Genomic DNA, 21,911 nt, shown 5'->3' on the forward strand with positions numbered 1-21,911 from the left:
CAACGGACGTAAGGCACGCGGAGGCTACGTGGAGGTACGGTGAAGGCACTCTGCTTCTCATTTAGGAAAGAAAACTCACATTTAGTAGAAATGATGTGTAGTTCAGCTTTAGAATCGATTTGGTCAAAATATATTTAAAAACAAAAAAAAAATCATCTGACACTGATTTCTAAAATGTCTCAAACCGCTTAGCTTAGCTTAGCATAAAGACTGAAAGTCCTAGAGTCAGAACAGGGTTAGCTTAGCTTAGCATAAAGACTGAAAGTCCTAGAGTCACAACAGGGTTAGCTTAGCTTAGCATAAAGACTGAAAGTCCTAGAGTCAGGACAGGGTTAGCTTAGCTTAGCATAAAGACTGAAAGTCCTAGAGTCAGGACAGGGTTAGCTTAGCTTAGCATAAAGACTGAAAGTCCTAGAGTCAGGACAGGGTTAGCTTAGCTTAGCTTAGCTTAGCATAAAGACTGAAAGTCCTAGAGTCAGGACAGGGTTAGCTTAGCTTAGCATAAAGACTGAAAGTCCTAGAGTTAGGACAGGGTTAGCTTAGCTTAGCATAAAGACTGAAAGTAGAAAGAAAAGCAGTATCCTGGTCCAGTTTTAAAGTTCCATGTATCCTACCACCACCTCTAAAGCTTATGTTTGTTTAGTTGGTCTGCTAAGCTAAGCTAAGCTAACTCCCTCACATCACATCCTCCTTTAAGAGACGCCTTTCCAGAAACTTCTTCATGATAAAATAATTCTTCTAAAACGTTTGTACATGTTGGATCATATAAATAATGTAGCGTGGTGTCATGCATGCGTGAAGAGATTCGGGTTCGGGTTCGGGTTCAGGTTCAGGTTTAGTTTCACTCCTCCTTGGGAACTCCGTCGGGGTAACGCTGCACCAGCTCCTCCACCTCGATCACCTCCACCACCAGGTCCCGGATCTCCTTGATGCAGTCCAGGGGCCGGGCCTCGGGACTGGAGGACGTCTCAGCAGGCGGAGACGTTGGTGGAGACGCTTTAGTAGCGTCTCCTGCCTCCTCCTGCTGCCCTGATGTCTCCACGTCGTCTCCTCCCACGTCTCCTGCCTCCTCCTCCTCCTCCTGCTGCCCTGATGTCTCCACGTCGTCTCCTCCCACGTCTCCTGCCTCCTCCTCCTCCGTCTGGACCGATGGGGTCGTCTCATCGCTGGTGGTTTTGTCCTCAGACGCGTCCTCTTTGCCGACGCCGGCCTCGTTCTCCGGGACGTCGGAGGTCAGGGAGACGTCGTCTGTGGACTCCAGGTCTGAGGGGACGGACCCGCTCCCCACCGACACGTCCAGAGAGTCCGGGTCTGAGGCTGGTTCTGGTTCTGGTTCTGGTCCCGGTTCTGGAACTGGTTCTGGGTCCAGGATGCAGACGTCTGCAGGTAGATCACCACTAGGAGGCGCCTCTGACTTCACCTGTGAGCTCTCACACAGAGTCTGGAGTCCAGTCTCCTCAGAAGGAGGTTCTGCAGGAGCAGAACCAGGACCAGGAGCAGGACCAGGACCAGGAGCAGGACCAGGAGCAGGAGCAGGAGCAGAACCAGGAGCAGGAGCAGGAGCAGGTGCAGGAGCAGAACCAGGAGCAGAACCAGGAGCAGAACCAGGTGCAGGAGCAGAACCAGGAGCAGGAGCAGGAGCAGGTGCAGGAGCAGGACCAGGAGCAGGACCAGGACCAGGACCAGGAGCAGGAGCAGGAGCAGGAGCAGGTGCAGGAGCAGAACCAGGAGCAGGAGCAGGAGCAGGGGCGCTGGTCTCTGTAGTTTCTGAACTGATCAGTTCTGAAGCTTGTAAGTTTTGTGTCTCAGTTTTCTCCTCCTCTTCTCCTCCTGTCTGGACGTTAAACACTTCTTCTTCTCCTCCTCCTTGGTGGATCAGAGCCTCTGGTTCCTGCGTCTCCTCCTCTCTAGCCGGGCTCTTCTCCTCCTCCTCCTCCTGCTGGACCGTCTCCATCGGCGCGGCGTCCTCCTCCTTGTGAGCCCCGTGGTTCAGGCCGTTGACGGCCAGAGGAGACGGGGGCTGGGAGGAGCGCTGGGAGGGGGAGGCCAGCGCCATGGAGGGGCTGCTGGGGGTGGACACGGAGGGGGAGGACAGGGAGGAGCGGCTGGACTGACTGGTCAGGTCCCGACTGTCTGAGAACAGGTTGTACCTCCTCAGGGTCGCTGCCTCCTTCACCACTGGAGACACCAGGAGGACAACGTTAGAGGAGCAGCAGGAGGAGCATGAAGAGAGGAGGTGGAGGAAATGTAGGACAATAAAGGAGGAAGAGAAGCAGGAGGAGGAGCAAGAAGGAGGAGGTGATGAAGTGAAGATGGAAGGAGGATGAAAGAGAAAGAGAGGGAGGTGATGGAGGAGATGGAGGAGGAGGAGGAGGAGAGCAGTGTTGTACCTTTGGTGACCTCCTTGTCCAGACTCTGCAGGAGGAGGCTCTCGTAGACGTTCTCCACGTGGATGAAGGAGGAGTGGTCGGAGTAGACGGACTGGTCCAGAGCCTGGAGCTCCTGGGGAGGAGGAGGAGGAGGAGGAGACCAGAAAGGAGGTCCAGGTTAAACAGGTCTGGTTTTAGGAGGTGAAAGACAACGAGAGGAGGAGGAGGAGGTTCTTACCGCTGTGAGGGAGGGAGCCAGGTTCTTCTTGATGAACGGCAGCGTGATGGAGACCAGCGCCTCCTCAAAGATCCTCTTCCTCACTGAGCTGCTGTCATAGTCATATTGCTGCGAGGAGGAGAAGGAGGAGGAGGTCATGGAGGAGGAGATGGGGGGGTACAAGGAGATCAAGGATGTTGGGTAGATAGAAGGAGGACATAAAAAAAGATGGGGGAGAAGGAGGAGACAGAAGGAGGAGGATGAGGTGGAGGAGTAGGAAGATGGAGGAAAATTAAAAGGGAGGAGGTGGAGGAGGAGGAGGAGGAGGCCACAGACCTTGAGGACTCGGTGTTTGTTCTTCTGGATGGAGGAGCAGACCTGGTCCAGGTGGTCCGGATGGTCCTTCAGGGCTTTAAAGAGGAGCTGCTCGAAGGTGAAGGAGGCGTTCTCCATCAGCTGGAAGGAGACGAGGAGGTCAGTGAAGGAGGAAGCCATCAGACGACCTCCTCCTTCACTCACCTCCTCCTCCTCTGCAGCTTTTTCAGATCCATTTCATTTATTTATCAGTCGATCATTTCTCTGCTTCCAAAACCTGAGACTCAGATCTGATGGTTTGGTCCCAGGACGGACGTCAACGGGACGTCCGGTCTCAGTTAGATGCTAACGTGATGCTAACGGTGCTGATGCTAACGGTGCTGGTGCTAATGGGTGCTGATGCTAACGGTGCTGATGCTAACGGTGCTGATGCTAATGGTTGCTGATGCTAACGTGATGCTAACGGTGCCTCTGTTTCTATCAGGATCATTATGAATTCAATTTTTCTATTTAAATTAATATTCATGTTACTAAATACCTTAAAAATAAAAAGGCACCGTTTTTGGACAAACTTTGTGAGTTTTCCTTCTTGAAGCACCGGCACCGTTTCCATCCCTGACCCGGACTCGGTACCTGCTGCAGGTCTATCTGGGCGCTGTGGATCAGTCCCAGGACGTTGCTGAAGCCAAATCTCTCCTGCAGGTCCGGCAGCTTCTCCTGCAGAGAACTGATCCTCTGGTAGCAGCTCAGCAGGTTCGGTTTCGCCATCTTGGCCAAAGCCTGAGAGACGGAGTGGGACACTTTAGAGGATTCAGACCAGACTCGCTCTAGTTCAGGGTCCAGGTTCATTCAGCACCAATATGATCCCAGACCAGCACCAGAACAATAATCGGTTTTACTTATAAAACATCCAAGGACACCGTATAAAGTAAGACGGGGTTTAAAATGAATAACAGACATCAAGGGCATTAAAAAAAACTACAAATATAAGATACTGAAAAGGTGAAAAGAGAAATAAAAGTGTAGAGTCAGTCAGACGTAGGACGTAGGAACACGGGTTTGAGATGGGATTTAAAAATATCAATATTTAACCCAATAATAACTCCAGACTTTTTCCATTTGTTTTAGTCCATTTAAGTTTAATTATCCTTTAAAAAAATGGCATTTCTTAATAAATGCAATTAGTTGCATCGTTATTTTCATTGGTAAATGTTGTTTATTGTTTATGAGAAAAAACAACAAAACTAAATTCTTGACAGTTTCAATCTGTCAGTTAATCAGAACATAATTATGCGTAGTTACTTTACTGATTAGTTTACTGAATGTTGCCTTTAATATAAAACACAACATTTCCTGTTCATTACACAAAATATGTGTAAATGCTGTTTCAAAGGCTAAAAAAGAAACGAGTAAAATAATAAGATCATTAAATTGTTAAACTGTTAAGAACTATAAACTGAAACCTTTCATCTTCATTGTGACCCTGTTCTCTTCTGTCCTCATCATAAATGTCTCGTGTTCTGTGTTTGTGTTTCATAAGGTTTGTTGTGTTTCCATGACTCAGTAGTTTAGTTACTGTCACTGTGTTTCTACATCACCTCCAGTGACTGAAGTATGAGCAGGTTCAGATATTCATCATATTAATGAGATATTTCCAGCTTGAAAACACTCGTCTTTCTCCCCCTCCATTGTTGTGCGCTTTGTGTGTCTGTGTGGTGTTAAACGTGACGTCACTTCCACTAGAAGTAGCTTAGCTTAGCTTAGCTTAGCTTAGCTCGGCTCGGCTCGGCTCGGATCCCTGTAATCACAGTTTGCTCAGCGTCTCTCTGAGAGCTGAGACGTTGTCATTACGGTAATTTCTCCCGTGTCTCTTCCTCTTTCATTTCAAACCGTTATTACACTTAAACACCAGATACTGAAAGTTCCAGCTGTTCTGGGAAAATGTGCAGGAGAAGTTCACGTCGCAGGAGATAAAACAAACCTGTTTGATCAGCTCGCTGTCGCCGCCCTGCTGGACGTCCTCACAGACCTGGTCCATCATGCCCTCGCTGAGCTGCCGTCCCTCGTCGAAGCCGGAGCTGATGGGGCCCATGAGTTCCTCCAGGACGGAGCCCAGGTACGGATGCACCGCCTCCGAGCACAACTTCTCCACCGGCTCCGACACTTTAGCTGCAGGAAGGACGGACGTTTGTTTAGGATTTTATACCCTCGTCCCACCACATTCATGACCAGTGCGTCATGATCAGACGTGACCGAGAGAGAGGACGGTTTCCTGAGCTAGAGCTTAAGGTGAGATCAGCACCTCTGATGGTTTCCTCCAGCTGCCGCCTGGAGTTCAGGATCTGGTCCATGTCCGAGTGGATCTGAACCTCCTGCTGCCGGACCCACGTCCGACACTCCTCCTTCAGAGCCGCCAGCCCGTCCAGCAGGTGCTCCTGGACCAGGATGTAGGCCGCCTCCACCGTCTGAGCAAAGAGCAAACCACCGACTGTCAGGTAGGAGGCATTTAGGAAGCAGGGTGAGGTTTACTGTCAGGTGGTTTTCATTGAGCCAATCAGAGAAGATCAGGGTCTAATGTGGTCTACAAGGTCCCCCCTCTGATCTGGTTTATTAGGAACCATGAAGAAGAACAAGTGTCCTGATGTTTCTAATGTGATGATGTTGACAAGTGTTGATCGACTCGTTCAGTGCAGATATTTTCTCTCCTTCCTGGAGTGTGTTCGTCAGCGCATCAATAAACATGAATTAATCTGAGATTAATCTGATCGACTCCGTTTGTTCCATCATCATCATCAGAAAATAAAAAAAGACTCACAGCGAACCAAACTCTCTTCTTCTCCGTCTTCTTGGCCTTGAGTCCAGGCAGCATTTCTTTCTCCAGAGACGGAAGCAGCTTCTCCATCACCAGGTTGGCCATCACCTGCACATTCATTCATTCATTCGTTCAGTTACTTGTTCATTTAAAGGCATTAGCCTTCCTCCCTTTTCCTCCTTCTCTCCCTCATTCCCTCCTTTCCATCACTTCCTTCTATATTTCCTTCCATCCCACCTTCCCTTCATTTTCCTTCCTTCTTTGCTACTTTTACTCTTCTGTCTATGGCCACGTTAAGCCCCGCCCCCAAGCGTTCTGATTGGTCCGATGATATTTCGTCTCCTCCACTCACATGTCTGTTTTCCAGCTCTGTCTCTCATGTAAACGTCCTTTAACGTGGACAGTTTATTAGTAACGTAGCGTAACGTCACCAGATTATCACAAATTTAACTTGGTTTAAACAGAAGATCCAGATAATCTGCTGATGAACCAGTTCCACAGTCTGTCCTGTGCACTTTAATCATCACCACTGTCATTATTAATGCTCTAATAATTCTCATGAATAAATAAATAGAAGAGATCTCAGTGTCTTTGTTGACTTTTTACCTGTTATTTACTTATTATCTGACCTTTTCATTATGTGTGGCTGTTATTTTCTATCTAAACTTTATAATTACTGTTGGAAAATGATTTATTATTCAACTCTGTTTATTCTGCAAACGTCTTTACTTTGTTCTAGACTCAGATTGATTTTTATTGTTGTCAGGAAACGAGATATTGATGCACAGCTCAGAAAAATAAAAGTAAAACTACAAACTAAGTATAAATCTGCATTGAACACAATAAATGAATGAATTCTTGGGCTCCTGCACGTATGAAAATCTGTTTTAAGATTTTAAAGACTGAGATGTTTCTTGTTCAGTGTTAAAGCAGGCGTGTTGGGATGGAGAGTCATACCCTGACGTCGCTTCCTATCAACATGTCCCAGGTCTCATATTTGCCTCTGTCCTGCCGGTAGAGCTGGATGGCTTTGAGGAAGGCCTGGACCTCACACGTCTTCTTCTTCAGGAAGTCTGACGCACAAACAGGAGGAGAATTAAAACGTTAAAACCAAACTCCTCGTCTCCTGGTGGGGCCGGGCCGTTACCGCGGCAACTGTCTGCTGCAGAGTCTGCATCTCCTTTATCTGACGGATGAAGTGATTGATTCAAATTTACCCTCGGCTGGAAAAAAAAAGAAACTAAACAGCCGTAAAAGCCTCAGACTGGTTCAAAAACACAGAAATGTAAATGGTTTTCAGGATTTTAACCCTTTAAATGTCTTGATACCTCGAATCTAAAGACTCAATGCGACAGTAAAGAGCAAACCTTGGTTCTGGTGTCGGATGCAGTCTGACAGGATGGAGAGGAAAGCCGCCTGCTTGGCCTCCTGCCTGAAGCAGAAGTACGAGTCCCTCCTGTACGGGAGACGGAGGTAAACTGGAAACTGTCCCGGCATCCCAGACAGAGGTGGAGCAAAGTCCTCCTTCACACCTGGAACCAGACCAGACCAGATTTATCATCATTCCATGTGTGCAGGAGTACAAACAGGGTTTCTGCTGAGTCTTCAAACTCTTTCAATAATCACAGTTTAAGGCCTTAAAACGTCTTAAATCTGAGCAGATTGTTGACATTTATCCGTTCGTCCGTTTACTAACGTTTCATTTGTGTTGGTGCCGTTCACAGTTCGATGCTGTAGTTCTGTATTAAATATCAGCAGAAATAAAACTACAAATGAGACCAGGAAGTGGAGCCCAGAGTTCAGTCCAGGTTGGAACGACTTTAAATTTATTGTTTTTTCATACTTGGTGTAAGTTTTAAATTGAACCTGATAAAGTCTTCAAACCTGCAGAAACTGTATAAATGCATGTAGAATAAATATACATATATAAATATAAGAGGTTGATTCATATCAGATGGAAACTATGAGCAGGTGAGACCATATATAGATAAATATAAGAGATCTCAGTGTGTTTGTTGTGTTTGATTCAGCTTTAATAAATATTTCTACATTTGAGACCCAAAACTGAATGAACCTGATGTTTAACTCACCGCTGTCGTCAGGGAAACATTTATCCACCATGTTCATGTAGCTCTCCTCCGTGGTCAGGACAGTGCCCCCTGTAGGCAGCAGCTTGTGGCGCGGAGGAACTCCTTTAACGAAAGTCTGCAGAAGAAGAAGATGATGATGATGAAGATGATGAAGATGATGAAGATGATGAAGTTGATCGTGGATCTGAAACGTGTTCTCACCTCCAGGCTGTCGTGACACTCCAGGCAGTAGTTGGCTCTCACCACCACGTACCTGTCCCTCCACTTCCTGGTGTCATCGAAGTACAGCACGGCCTCCTCGTACAGAACCTCGCCCTCTTGTGGAGCCTCCTGGAATCACAGGGTCACGAATGAGACGGAGGGAATTTAACTTCAGATCAATGTTTAACTTTAAACAACCTGGAGAATGAACAGCGCTTAAAAACATCCTTTACTGATTATTATAAAAATGATTCTAAGCATTTTTTTTAAACTCTTCACGGTTCATTAAGTTTTTGTTTATTAGATTTAACAACACGTAAAAAATGTTTTGCTTGATGTGATTTGTGAAGACGGAGCTGGATCGTATTTAACTTCACGTCTCAAACAAGACGAGACTGTTTGTGTTTATTCTTACGTTTGTTTCATTCTTTTATTTTAACAATAAACTATTTATCAATGAAGTCTGTACCAGTCAGAGTCCAAGTGAATCTGCAGAATATTTTATCAAAGACTATGATCCTTAGTTTCTATTCAAGATGAAACTTATTTAGGAAAAAAAACTAGTCACCTGTTTTGACAAATGCATTAGCTTTGTTGTTTTTTGTTGTTTTTTTTTTATTTGCAAGCGACTAAAACAGTGTTTCATTATTCTCTTTTCTTTTGTTTTTTGATGTGACGGCACAACTGCACTTTTATTTTATCTTTTTAAATTTTGTGTTATTGATTTTTGATTTGTTGAAATCTAACATTAATTTGTGTTCAATAAAAAATAAATGATCTCGGTCTCTTGAAAATGCTCAAAAAAGGGAAATGACCAAAACAGTTTTTGATGCACTAAGATGAATGAAGAAACCGTTTTCCTTTTTTTATTCTATTGCTTGTTGATATTGTTTCTGTTTGTCTCGTGTGTGTGTGTGTGTGTGTGTGTGTGTGCTGCTTTAAACTGATGAACCTCTCTTTAAACTAGAGGCTTCTACTGATCGTAAGAATCGTAGCGTCCTGCTTCTGGAGCCAAACCTCTGACTGATGATTTATTCTGAATGAAAGACGACGTACCCTCTGTTTGAGCAGCTGTGTGATCTTCTGCTTGTTCTGTTCCAGGTCGTCTTCCACCTGAGCGAAGCGAGCCACCGAGAACTGTTTCCTGTAGTAGGGACTGAAGTCCTTCAGCTCGGCCTCGGCCTCGGCTGCAACAACAGGAGAGAGAACGGAGGACGTCAACGTCACGAAACTAGAGGATCAATCTGGGCCAGCTGATGCTAATGCTAACGTAGCATCAGGCAGTGATAGAAAGAAAGAAAGAAAGAAAGAAAGAAAGAAAGAAAGAAAGAAGGGCTGCTCACATTTCACTCATTCCTGTTAAAGAAGGTCAGAGATTCAGTTTCCTGGGAAGGAAGGGGAGGAGGAGGAGGAGGAGGAGGAGGAGGAGGAGGAGGAGGAGGAGGAGGAGGAGGAGAGAGAGGAGGAGGAGGAGGAGGAGGAGGAGGAGGTGTTTGAAGCTGCACAAACTGCTAATGAAGATACGTTAAAACTAAACAGGTTTTAAAGAATGAAGTGATACATGAAATGCATTGATCAAATAATACACTCAGACACCAAAATGTCATTGACCCCTTTTTAAACACAGGTACTATAATGGTTTATGTAGAGGGTTTAAAATAGTAAATAAGACAGAGGTACGTAATCATTTATCATCATTCACTCATCCAGAGTGTAAATACGATCTTTAAAACTAAGTTTTAAGAGAATAAGAATACATAAACATCTTGAGTTGAGTTTATTTCTCTTTAATCCATTTGCTCCAAACCATAATAAAACCTTAAACGTGCATTGGTTTCAAATGAAGACACACGTTTAGCTTCAGGTATTTAAAAGTCTCCTGGATGTTTTCAGGTCGTTTATTGGGCATCTCAGGGGAACTCCTTGTTTTTTCCTCCATCCTATACAAGGAAGTGTTTAAAGGTCAGAACGTCTCCTCCTGATGAGGCCTTTCCTCTCCTGATCACATCCTTCAGTTTCACCAACTCTGCTCTGGAGGCAGCTCCATGGTCGGAGGGTTTTCTCGGCTAGAGGTTAAGGCTGCTGATTCATCCACAGACATTTGAATCCAAAGCTCTTCTGTGGTTTTATTTGAATCCTTGACCGAATTCCAACCAGCATCTTCATTGGTTTTGTCAACTTGATTCGATTAAAGTTGAGTTATGTCCTGAACTACCTTAGCCTTTCTAGTCACTTTCAATAACCTGCAGGTGGGACCGAGATCTACATCTAAAAGTTTAGACGCGTTTTAGTCCTGGGATCTTAAACAGTTGTGGTATTTAGATTTGTCAGACTCTGGTGTTTGTCTGGTGTTTAGGGAGGAAACAAAGATGGCAAAGGGACCTTTCTGTTTCTTGCTAGGTTCCCGTATATCAACGGCTACAAAGTTGCAGGAACTTAACATCGACATGCACGATTTAATTCAATTTAATTTTATCTATCAGGGCTTAAATATTTTGTCTGAGTTTAAAAGCAGAAAGTTTTGAAGCCTTTATGTCTCCAAGGGCACATTTGAAGTCAGATTAACATATTTGTATATTGCTGCGCGTCATCTGCATAGAAATGTAAATATATGCAGCATTTCTTGGTAATATATGGACAAAGAAAAGTTTTTATTATATGTAAAGCACTGGTCCTCACACAGAACCCTGAGGAACCCCATAACTAATGCTTGTAGAAGTGGAAATCTGATGTTTTCCATCTGTGCTTTAAGTTAGATTTGTTTCATCTGGCTCCATTGATACATGTAGCTGGATGTCGTCTGCATAGAAACGTACATTTATGCAGTGTTTCCTGATGATATATCACCTCAAGGAAGCATGTATACTGTGAAAAACATTGGTCCTCACACAGAACCCTGAGGAACTCCATGACTAACGTTTGTGGAAGTAGAAGAATCATTGTTGATGTTAGAGTCTCTGTGGTAACGTATAGGTTGGGATGAGGCAATGATGAACTCAAAAAAGTCCTTAAACAAACAATAAATGAAACATTAAGTTTGGCCAAAGATGCTGTAGTTGCCTCAGACTAAATATATCCACTAAAAACATTGGAAATCTGTATTTTAATGTAAATATTATCAAATTAGAGCTGGAAGCATGTCAGTGATCACAAACACGTGGCTCAAACTGAACGTATATTCAAACAAATGTGGACGTGAAGCAGCCTGTATCCCCGGAGCCTCCACATACTCTGAAACAAGCACGGTTTATATAACGGACTGTGATGTAAACTGCAGCATTTCCCCATGAAGACGTGAAACACTCGGGAGAGGATCATAAAAATTAAAAATCAGCTGCAGGCTTCATCCTACAGACACAGTTTTCTTCCTCTCCAGCCCAGAGAGGAGTGGATTCATTCGGTCCTTCAGAGGCTTCGTTGTTCTGTCTGCCAGCTCCACAACACACAGACGGTTTCTGTTAAAATACCCTCCATCTCTTCTCTAACTCCAGGAGGAGGAGGAGGAGGAGGAGGAGGAGGAGGAGGAGGAGGAGGACGCTGAGTTCATCTCGGTTCAGACTCAGGATCTGATTTGAATCGAGTTGACGTCTGTTTATGTAAAGTACGTCCACTGATTCTCCTCTAAGGTTCAACGTTCACGAAAAACACAACAAACAACCTGAGGAACTTTCTTTGCTCACATTTTAAATCCAGATCTGGTCTCAGTCTGTGTGTGAATCAGCAGCAGCGCCACCATGTGGTCAGTAGAATATTGTATCAGCTTCTGCCTCTGATGGATCTCTACCTACCACTGGACCAGAACCAGGGACACAAGGAAGGAACACAAGGAAGGAAGGAAGGAAGGAAGGAAGGAAGGAAGGAAGGAAGGATATTGTATCATGTTTTTTCTCTGATCTTTTCTCGGACCCACGAGATCAGGATGTTAGAAGAAAACAGAATCTGAAACAAACAGCGACAAGTAGCAGAATCATAAAACTCATTTAAATGGCAGCACGTTTCCTGCTGTAGCTCCAGGGCGTGATGCTAAGCTAGCTCGCTAAGCTACTGATGAAGAAATGTTTCCACGGTTTATTCTGATCGTCTTGTATCTGAGCTCCTCTGTTTGCTCGTGGGTTGTGTGTTGGTTGTGTGTTGGTTGTGTGTCGGTTGTGTTCCCGTCTCCACAGCCTGTGTGGGTTTCAGTCATGGATCAGCTGCAGGACAATGAGAGACTGAGACACACCTGTTACACCTGTTACACATGAACGCCAACATGAAACCTGCCGAGCCACACCCAGATGCCAACAACGTAAACCCACAACACCAAACCCTGAACACAGAGCTCTGGTTTCACATTAAATCACACAATGACGACAATGTTGTCTGTGGCTAAAGTCATAGACAGAAGAGAAGCTCAAGCCTTTTAGAAACTCTCTCTGGCCTGTGCTGGTATGTGAACTATGAGTTTGTGTTCAGGGAGTGAGCAGGACTACAAACGCATTAGAGTTTCACTAGAGAGACCTGCTCTTCCACCTCCTTATTTAAATTACACAACGACCTAAAGAGTCTTTTTATTAAAAATAGAGAAATTAGATATTAAAGAATGGGAAACTTGAACGAATTCTACAAGAAATGGCAACATTTACGTTTTTTTGGGGGTTTTTTTTGTGACAGCGTAATGCCCACCCCTTCCATTTTTTCATTTTTTTTATTTTACTTTATTTATTTATTGTATTTTCTCTTTTTTCCTCCCTTTATTTATTTATTTTTATTTATTCCAGTGTTCGTGGTTACTGTGTATACAATTTTTATACAATTTTTGTATACAACAATTTTATCTTATTTATTTGTCTATTTATTTTGTAATCATTTTGTTCATAAAAATATACAAATTTAATGGTGTATACAAACATGTTTAATGCTGACACCAAGGTGCCCTGGTATGTCCTTTTCTGTACACACATTCATAAAAAATATTAAACGCTCTTTATTTTTTAATAGATTTTTGGTTGAAATAATAAATACTGGAAAGCTGCAGGAAGTTGAGCTTTTGGTCTTGAAATACATTTCATTTTCCATTAATCTCAACAATAGGGACAGAATGTGGACGCTGTAATTTAACAGGAGGAGATATAAAGAGATCTGGAAGGTTTTCAGCCTTTGCTAAATTATTTTATCGAGACGCCACAAACTCAACAACTTCCCTGTTTACACATCTGTTATAGAGAAAAGTTTAGCTGAATGTCATCTGCATAGAAACGTACATTTATGCAGTGTTTCCTGATGATATATGGCCTCAAGGAAGCATGGAGATTATGAAAAGCATTGGTCCTCACACAGAACCCTGAGGAACTCCATGACTAACATTTGTAGAAGTAGAAGAATCGTTTGTTGATGTGAACAAACGGGAATCAGCATCTTAGAAAACGTCAATACGACCAACAACAGCGGCGTTCCTCATTTCTCTCGACTCCAGTCAGACATCACATTGTGCCTCCATCTCACCACAGCCCTGTGATTACTGTTAATCCACTTCCACCCATTATTCTTTCACACGTGTGTGACTCTTCCCACAGTTTACTCCCATGATTCAGTCCTGTGTGTGAGGGTGGTCCTTAAATTAATCTCAATTTATCTTGCAGGTAAAATACAGTTTTTTTTTTCGTCCTTTAGAATTTCTGCATAAAAACATCAAGAGATTTTCAGTCCTGGAATTAGACAAAGAGATTCCAAACAAACACATAAAAGACAAATGTTGGGCTTGTGTAATCATTTGTTCATATCTGTGATCCACTTTGAGCAGTGACTAAACATTTCTGCTGCTCAGCCACAAACATGTTGAGACAAAATCCAGATTTATTTAAACTAAACTCTTCTAAACACATGAGTCTGATTTGACGTGGAAATGAACATGTGATCATATAGTTGCACCTCTCTGATATGTAATATTTCACTTTTATCTGTTTTACTGGGTTTTCTTTGTCAACTTTCAGGATTTGTGAGACAATCTGTTGATGTTATTTAAATAATTTTAAAGAAAAATTTAAAGACAAGAGACTTGAGACAACAACAAAGAGACAAAAAGTTGATCATAAGGCGATAAGACTATAATCCTAGAGGTTAACTTTTATTTTCACCTCACAGATATGTAATATTGGTGCATTTTCCAGGCAAATACACTAATACGTAATATTACTAATATTAATAACGTGTCTGTTTTTTGTCTTTGTCGACTTTCAGGACTTCTGTTGATGTTTCGAATCATTTTTATGAAAAAATGCAAAAACTTTTGAGGGTTACAAAAACCTTTAAGCACAAATCACCAGGGAGGAATTTAAAGGTGACAACAAAGAGCTCAAAAGGTCTTTGTGCGTGTAGCATTAGCATGTCAGCACATGTCGGTCACGTTTTTCATGCAAACATGCAAGCACACGTGAGCAAACACAGAAGGACCCTGAGAGCCCAATGACGTTTCCACAAGGAATCATTCACCAAGTCGCCAAGAACCTCTTCAAAGAAAAACTAGTTTAAAAGAACATATTGAAGCAGACGAATGTGCAAATATTTAGAAACTGTAAAGAATCGCAGAAACTCCAGTAAAATGTGAAGCTTCTGTGTCGTCAGTCAGGAAATACTCGACATGCAAAGCAAGTCACTGCAAGGCAGAAAAATGTTGGACGGGGGTGGAGTTGTGTGACACTGACATGTGCAAAGGTACAAACCACAATGAGTCTGAAGTCAGAAATAAATACGCTGCAGCGACTGGACTCTTTGGTCCAGAAACATTTAATCCTCTGGAAATAATCCTCATCACAAACGTAGAAAACAAGAACAACAGAGTTTCAAAGCTTGTGATTCCTTGTGGAAACAAACTGTAAACGTCAGCGTCCACACGAGAGGAAACGTCAAACCAGGAAGTGATTAAGCTAAAATAAAAGTCTGCACGATAAAGGCTCCGCTGTCCGCTGGGAAAACAAGGATCCCGAGTCCACGAAACAAACCGAAACGAAACCAAAGGAGCCGATTCGACCTCCAAACAGCTCCCAGAGCATCTCACTGATCCTCCATCAGAACAATCACCACCCACAGAACATCCACCAGCAACATGGCGCCGATGTCTGATGGTGTCTGTTTGGTTTTTATGTTGGCTTAGCTTAGCATTTAGCTCTAACCAGAGTCACATAGAGCCGCTAACATTCTGTCCACCTGTATTTCAACAAGTCAGAGCCACAGGAAAAGAAATGATCTGGTTTATGTAAATCAAGTTTATTTGTAAAGGGAAATGACACAAGTGTGTTTGCATTCACGCAAATTTTAAATTGTGTAAATAATATTTCTGGTCGTTTGAATTTTCGCATTTGAAGACTTTAGAGACTTCAGTCTGGGCAGGTGTTTCAGGCCCGCTGTGATTCCTCCCGGGTTTCTTTAAACTTTCTTTAAACAGTCGTAAAGTCATCCGTCTGTCAGAGGCTTTAAGGAGCTGCAGAGCCTGTTTGACATCACTGACGGATGACGTACATACAGAATGTACACCAGCAACAACCTGGGAGCATGTGTTCAGCTGGAGAGCAGCCTCTGTTATATAAATACACATTATTAGCATTATTAGCGCATAAGTCATCTCCACGGAGCGCTGACAGACAGTTAATAGATCATCCTGTTAGATACGCTGCTACTAATACAGGTTCTGGTTCAGTCCAAACAAGTTGGTGTTATCATTTAAGAAACGATGAGATGAGATCTGCCTTTATTCATCCCACAATGGGGAAATCCTCATTGTTAACAGCAGCAGAGACAGTGCACACAGAGCACATGTGTGTGGACTAAAGAATCAAATATAGGAAACATATTATTACAAACAAACACGGACGCAGACAGTGCAAATCAGCAGGTATAAAAAATATATGTATATGTACATGTAGTTAAGAGTTTAGCTCAAAGTACCAGTTTTAACCCTCCTGGTTTATTAGGAACCATGAAGAAGAACAAGTGTCCTAATGTTTCTAATGTGATGATGTTGACAAGTGTCTGAATCAGCTCTGATGTTCTAATGTGACAAATACATGTTTACATCAGTTTAAGGACCAGAACCAGATATGAGACCAGGAACCAGATATGGGACCAGAACCAGATATGAGACCAGGAACCAGATATGAGACCAGAACCAGATATGAGACCAGAACCAGATATGAGACATTCTTTTATCTCGATTCAACTCAGGAACATTAGAAACATTTTAATAGTTTGAACAAAGTAAGACAGTTTTCTGACGTCCTACGATAACTGTTCTAAGCATTTCGGTGAGAGCCCTATAAAGGGTTAAATTAAGGGATATGAAACATGAAACAATTGAAAGAACTGACTCTTACTGAAAAACGAATAGTGGGATAAGCAAGTAAGCATGCTAAAAGCTAATGGCTAATAGTGTCAATAAAAAGACCATTTGGAGCTTTGTCCAGTCTCTAAGCTAAGCTAAGCTAAGCTAAGCTAAGCTAAGCTAAGCTAAGCCAGCCTCGGTCCCAGCTTTGAATCATTGTTATGTATTTTGGTAATAACTTGTGTGAACTGACTAGAACATTAGAAAATGATGATGATAGCTTTTGGCTCAAAGCCCCGCAGATTTCCCCTAGCTCTCATGCTAAGCTAAACTAACAGCTTCCTGACCCCAGCTCTGATTGTTCTAATCTTCAAACACGGGTTTCGCTCGGCCTCAGTAAACAACAGGTGGTTCTTTTCTTCCTACGCTGCAGTGGCTTCCTCTCTTTGTGAGCACTCGGACGAGAAGGGTGGAAAAGTCTCAGAGTTTGTCCGAATGTCTGAGGGGTTGTGTAATGGCAGCTGGAGGCCGAGTGACACAGCATGAAGAATGGCACACTGACAGCAAAAACAAAGGCTGGGAACGCCAGGATCTGAACAGCTGCTGCAGCAGCATTCAATACACCAGGAAACGTCTCAAACACCAAAACTAACCTTATATGGCTGGATGCAACAGTTTGGGTTCAATTAACAGGAATTAAGAAACAACCGTCCCTGAACGCAGCACACTGACAGGGCTGATGAGTGAACATTTGAATGAAGCAGTTTAAAGTGATGAGTAATGCACAGCGAACAGGTTACGCCCCGCTCAGATCCTCTTTGTCATTACTGATAAAATATGACATATCCATGGGTTACAGTATTTCCTTTCTCTGGATTTTCCCAGTTTTCTGAAACCTCAAACTGCCAAACTATGTCTCACAAGTTGTTTGCAGCCAGATTTTAGTTTACAGAGGAGCCATAAAACTAAGCGGACACATGTTGGAGCAATTAGAGGAACACGGCCTCCAAGAACCCGTGATAAAGTATTTAAAGTACGACACTCGGATGAATTTTTAGTCATAATCTGCCTTCATGGCCAGAAACGGTGAAATAAATCAGAAACAAACATCTCCTGGTCTGTTGGTTTCTGCTCTTTATGCAGCTGGAAAACTAATAATCAGTATCTGATTATAATGAAAGAAAACACGTCAATAAAAAAGCATCCAGTTGCTAAGCTAAGCTGCCTTGGGTCCCACTTTGAAGGATTAGGGTTAAACTATTATTAATACTGTGGTAAGTATGTGAGCAGACTGATATTAGCATTTAGCTTAAAGCTCCACAGTGTCAACCAAATCCTGGATCCAGTCTCTAAATTAAGCTAAGCAAAGTTAAGCTAAGCTAATTAAGGCCTTGCTTGCAGCTTTGACGGCAAGACAATATAACTAGAAATTTATTAGAGAATTAATAAAAGGATTGGCAAGTAAGCAGACTGATGGTAGCATTTAACTTAAAGACAGCATTTAGTTGCTAAGCTAAGCTAACCAGGCCCTAATTCCAGCTTTAAAGGTAAACTTTTGGGTAAACTGATGATATAACTAGAAAAATAATAGTGGAATAAGCAAATAATCAGGCTGATATTAGCATTTAGCTGAAAGCTCCACGATGCCAATAAAATGCCTGTTTTAAGTATCAAAGCTAAGCTAAGCTAAGCTAATCAAGGCCTGGTTTCAAGCTTTGAATGATGAGCATTGGTAATAATTTAGGTTAGCTAACTAACCACGCAATTAAGAGTGGGATAAGCAAGTAAGCACACTAAATCTAACTTCCTGTCTCTAAGCCAGGCTAGGCTGAGCTAGGCTGAGCTAAACTAAGCTAAGCTAATCAGGCCTTGGATAACTGATGTATTGACTAGAATATTATGAGTACGTTAATGGAGGGCTAAGTGCGTAGGTGTGCTAATATTAGCATTTATCTCCATAGGATTGTGTATTTTAGCTCCTACAGCTCAAACACTGTCACAGTCACACAAAGGACAGATCACATCAGTCAGAAAAACACAGTGAACTCCTTCAAAACTGAGGTTAACTCATGAATCATGCAGCAGCATCGCTCCATCCAACCCAACCCTAAGAAACTGCCACCGAATCGTCCTCAGCCTCCACCCTCCACAAACATTTAACTGCAGCACGCTGACAGACGGGAATGTTTCCTCCCTCAGAGATGCTCAGTGTCGCTGTGTTTGGCCTCGGAGCCTTCGCCCGGCACTAAATGGCAGCCAGGAAAAACTGACGACACAAAGCGCAGACGTGTCTCGAAGGGGCCTCGAGCTGCAACGTGACCCCAGAGAAAAACCGAGAGACGCCCCGGGTTCTGTTTCCTGCAGCCTCGACGAGAACCGGCTCCTTTCAGACACGCTTCATCGAACACGTGCTCAGGATCAGACGGTTCGTTTCTCTCCATTCCTGTCCTGTAACCACGGCAACAGCAGCAGACGTGGTGGTGTTTTACTTTTTATTATTTCCCTTCACATGACCCAGGACGACAGAACCCTTCACTCCTTCTCCTGGGTGATCCGGTCTCACCTGATCCACACCTCCAGGTCCCACCTGCTCTGTATTCATTAAAATGTGTCCCCAGCCTCTGATGGATCTCTACCTGGACCAGGGACACGCGGTCGTACTGGAGACATGATCCAGATTTAGGAACAAACTAGAAAGAAACTAGAAACTCTCACACTTGAAATCTGGAAGGAATGAGGTCAAATGTGTCTCGGATTCTTACGTAAAGCTGGTCACTTGTGATTAAATCACCCAGGATGGATCGGGTCCAGAGGTTAGACCGTGAACTGTATCACCACCCACAGATGTTCCTCATAAAAACCTAAGACTGGGATGAAACGTCGTCATAAAACTCAACAACTTTGTTTTTTTCTGCAGCTACTCTGACATTCAAATTAAACTTTCTGTCGTTTTTTTAATTAAAACAATCCAAACTTTGGCCGTTTCAATCTAAATGTGCCAGTGAAAGCTAAGCTAAGCTAAGCTAAGCTAACCAGCACATTTACAGACATTAGGATGGAACAGCTCTGACTAACTCCGGACAATCCTCCTGGAAATGCAGCAATAAAGTAGAACACAATAAGAACGTGATGCAGCAGCGAGGGTTTGGTTTCAGAGCAGGAACATTCATCGAAAAACCACCCGTGCACCCTGGTCTTTGGCTAAAACGGTCCAACAATACATGAAATCCAGCAAACGAAGCCTCCAGCTGACATGCCACAACTGGTCCAAGTCTGGGAGGGTGGAGGGTGGAGTGGGGGTGATGTTTTTTCCCAGACCCAGACCAGAGTTCCACCTAAAAAATTTGTCAAAATCTGTCAACAACACCAGCTCCTTCCAGAGAAACCTGAATGCACATAGCTTCACAATACGCAGGTGCTTCCCTTATTTCACCTTCTCTACACAGACACAACTACACAACACAACTACACTACAGTTGTTTTGGCTTTAAGTGAGAAAGCCGTGAACGCTTGGAGTCTACGCCCTGATCAATATACGATGCAGGAAAAGATACGGAGACAAACATGAACACAAGCAGCTGCTTTCTGGTTAACGAGTAAATATCTGTCTCGTAAAAACGGGTCTCATTTAAAAACCAGAAATTACATTTCTGATTTAAAAGTCATTCCTAAACGTTCGTCTGTGTTTCCCATTAATGCGTCTGCTGTGTCTCTTTGGACCCGTTGGATCAGAACCATGAACACATGGTTGCTGACTTGACATGATCCAGATTTAGGATCAAGATGGAAAGACTCTTTTATTTCTCACTTTGGTTTAAATGTCCACTAGTGGTTGAGTGGGACGTCTCTAATGGGACCAGGACTCATTCTGTGTCCTCACCTGGACTCTAGAGACCAGATCAGCTCATGATCCGGGACAGATGTTAATGTTGAGGAGTCAGAGACGAGACTTTACAGCTTGTTCCAAAATATATATCATCTCCCCAGGTCATGACTCAACAAGCAGCTGCTCACGGTTCTGATTTAAGGTCTGAACGAACCCAGAGAATAAAAACCATGAATCAGATGACAGGTATGAGTTCAGCCTGATTTCTTTCAGATGTTGCAGGAAGTTTTTTTGTGCATCCTCCTGGTTTTCCTACATCTCTGCAGCAGCAGAGTGTGAAGTTATCATGACTAATAGAGACACGCTCATCTTTCCTAAATGAGAGGCTCGACTTCCTGACAGACTCCTCTGGGTCAGTCTGAGCTGTGGAGCCTCCCTGAACGAGCACCTGTTCACCTGCACCTGCAACACACATATCATCTGTCCACTCGTTAACACGCCCCGTGGACACACCCGGCAACAGGCGACACAAAAGACCGAATTCCCCTCTCATGTTCCCTCCGTTCCTGCAGGACTGGACGGACTGGAGGGACCTGAAGACTCAGCGGGGACCGAGAACCAGATCTGGGTTTAGTTTGGACCCGATCCGCGTCCTTCTAAACCAGGTCCCGATCCGCGTCCTCTTCGGGACGGACGGACTCGAGAAGATTTCCGTGGAAAGATAAGAGAGAACCAGTCGGACAGGTTCCAGAGCGCAGAGATTCTCATCTCCGAGGGGAAATGAATCAGATGTGACTTTCCTACAGGAACTGATCCGGAGCCTGGCGTCAAACGACCCGCTGCTGGGACCGAGGAGACGCCGTGAGGAGACACCGGAGACACCGGAGACAAAGTTTGACCTGAGCCACCGACTCTCCGCGTCCGGAGCCGCTTCCTCCTCAGTGAGACGCGCACAGATGCTTCCCTCATCATTATTACCTCTGCTACTATTAATACGCTTGTGATTTAGTCTCGTGTTCTGTCTGTGTCTTTTTTTACCTCTGATGTAGTTGGACTTGGTGTCGTCCAGCAGACTGGACGTGGAGATCCCCATGGCTGCGCACAGGGAGCGAGGATCCACAGGTAGATTTCAGTCCTCAGGTACTGACGCCGTCACATCGGTCTGCAGCAGCTCTGGACGGAGGAGGGAGGAGGAGGGAGGAGAGAGGAGGGAGGAGGAGGGAGGAGAGTGTGCTCCTCCTCCTCCCTCCTCATTCACTGACGCTCCGCCAGAAAAAGGAGCTCCCTCTTCTTTTTTTTTTTTATCCCTAAACGCGTCACAGAGAGCAGCTGTAATTATGTGACGTAGCCCTAATTAACATAAATAAATAAATCTTCTGATTCCGTATTTAACCTCCACACAACCACGTGTCCTCCGTGGATAAACGTGTTTGTTTAAATGCATTTATAAGAATTGATTCAATGCAGATTCTCTTCAGCCTTAAAGCTCAGAGAGTTTTTAACCTGTGAGGTGCAGGTTAAAAGGGAGGAGGCTGTATTTGTTTGTGTACTGACATCTTTGATGGTTTCAGTTTAAGCTGATTTTGTTTTAATGTGTGAAGACGCTGACAGGTCAAAGGTGACTTTATCTTTATCAGTATTATTCTTCGCCTCATATCAAACTTATTATTCATTCATATCTGTGTAAACTCTGGATTAAACGTTTTTTTTTTGTCCCAATAAACCTTTTATCTTCAAATACACAAATTCTCTTTATTCTTCTCCAGTTTCTCCTTTTCTTCTCCT

General features: G+C 43.7%; 1 protein-coding gene across 1 annotated transcript; it reads right to left on the minus strand.

The window, feature by feature from the left end:
* Positions 1-438: 438 nt before the first annotated feature.
* niban1a (niban apoptosis regulator 1a) lies at positions 439-21,839 on the minus strand. Its single transcript, XM_047586963.1, has 14 exons — positions 21,165-21,839; positions 9,061-9,191; positions 8,005-8,133; positions 7,804-7,918; positions 7,081-7,245; positions 6,671-6,786; positions 5,717-5,821; positions 5,204-5,366; positions 4,883-5,070; positions 3,535-3,681; positions 2,923-3,042; positions 2,608-2,715; positions 2,391-2,502; positions 439-2,178 (listed from the first exon to the last, which is right to left on the minus strand). Exons 1-14 carry the CDS (start codon positions 21,217-21,219, stop codon positions 842-844), a joined length of 2,991 nt encoding a protein of 996 aa, XP_047442919.1. The 5' UTR covers positions 21,220-21,839; the 3' UTR covers positions 439-841.
* Positions 21,840-21,911: the final 72 nt, after the last annotated feature.

Source organism: Mugil cephalus, chromosome 6 (genome assembly GCF_022458985.1).
Source record: "Mugil cephalus isolate CIBA_MC_2020 chromosome 6, CIBA_Mcephalus_1.1, whole genome shotgun sequence".
Classification (NCBI taxonomy): domain Eukaryota; kingdom Metazoa; phylum Chordata; class Actinopteri; order Mugiliformes; family Mugilidae; genus Mugil; species Mugil cephalus.

Coding starts and splice junctions, on each gene's coding strand:
- niban1a (XM_047586963.1), bottom strand. CDS start 21,219: ATGGGGATCTCCACGTCCAGTCTGCTGGACGACACCAAGTCCAACTAC. Junction 3,682..4,882: donor ACAGCGAGCTGATCAAACAG/GTTTGTTTTATC, acceptor TCCGTCTCTCAG/GCTTTGGCCAAGATGGCGAA. Junction 2,716..2,922: donor ACAAACACCGAGTCCTCAAG/GTCTGTGGCCTC, acceptor TCCTCCTCGCAG/CAATATGACTATGACAGCAG.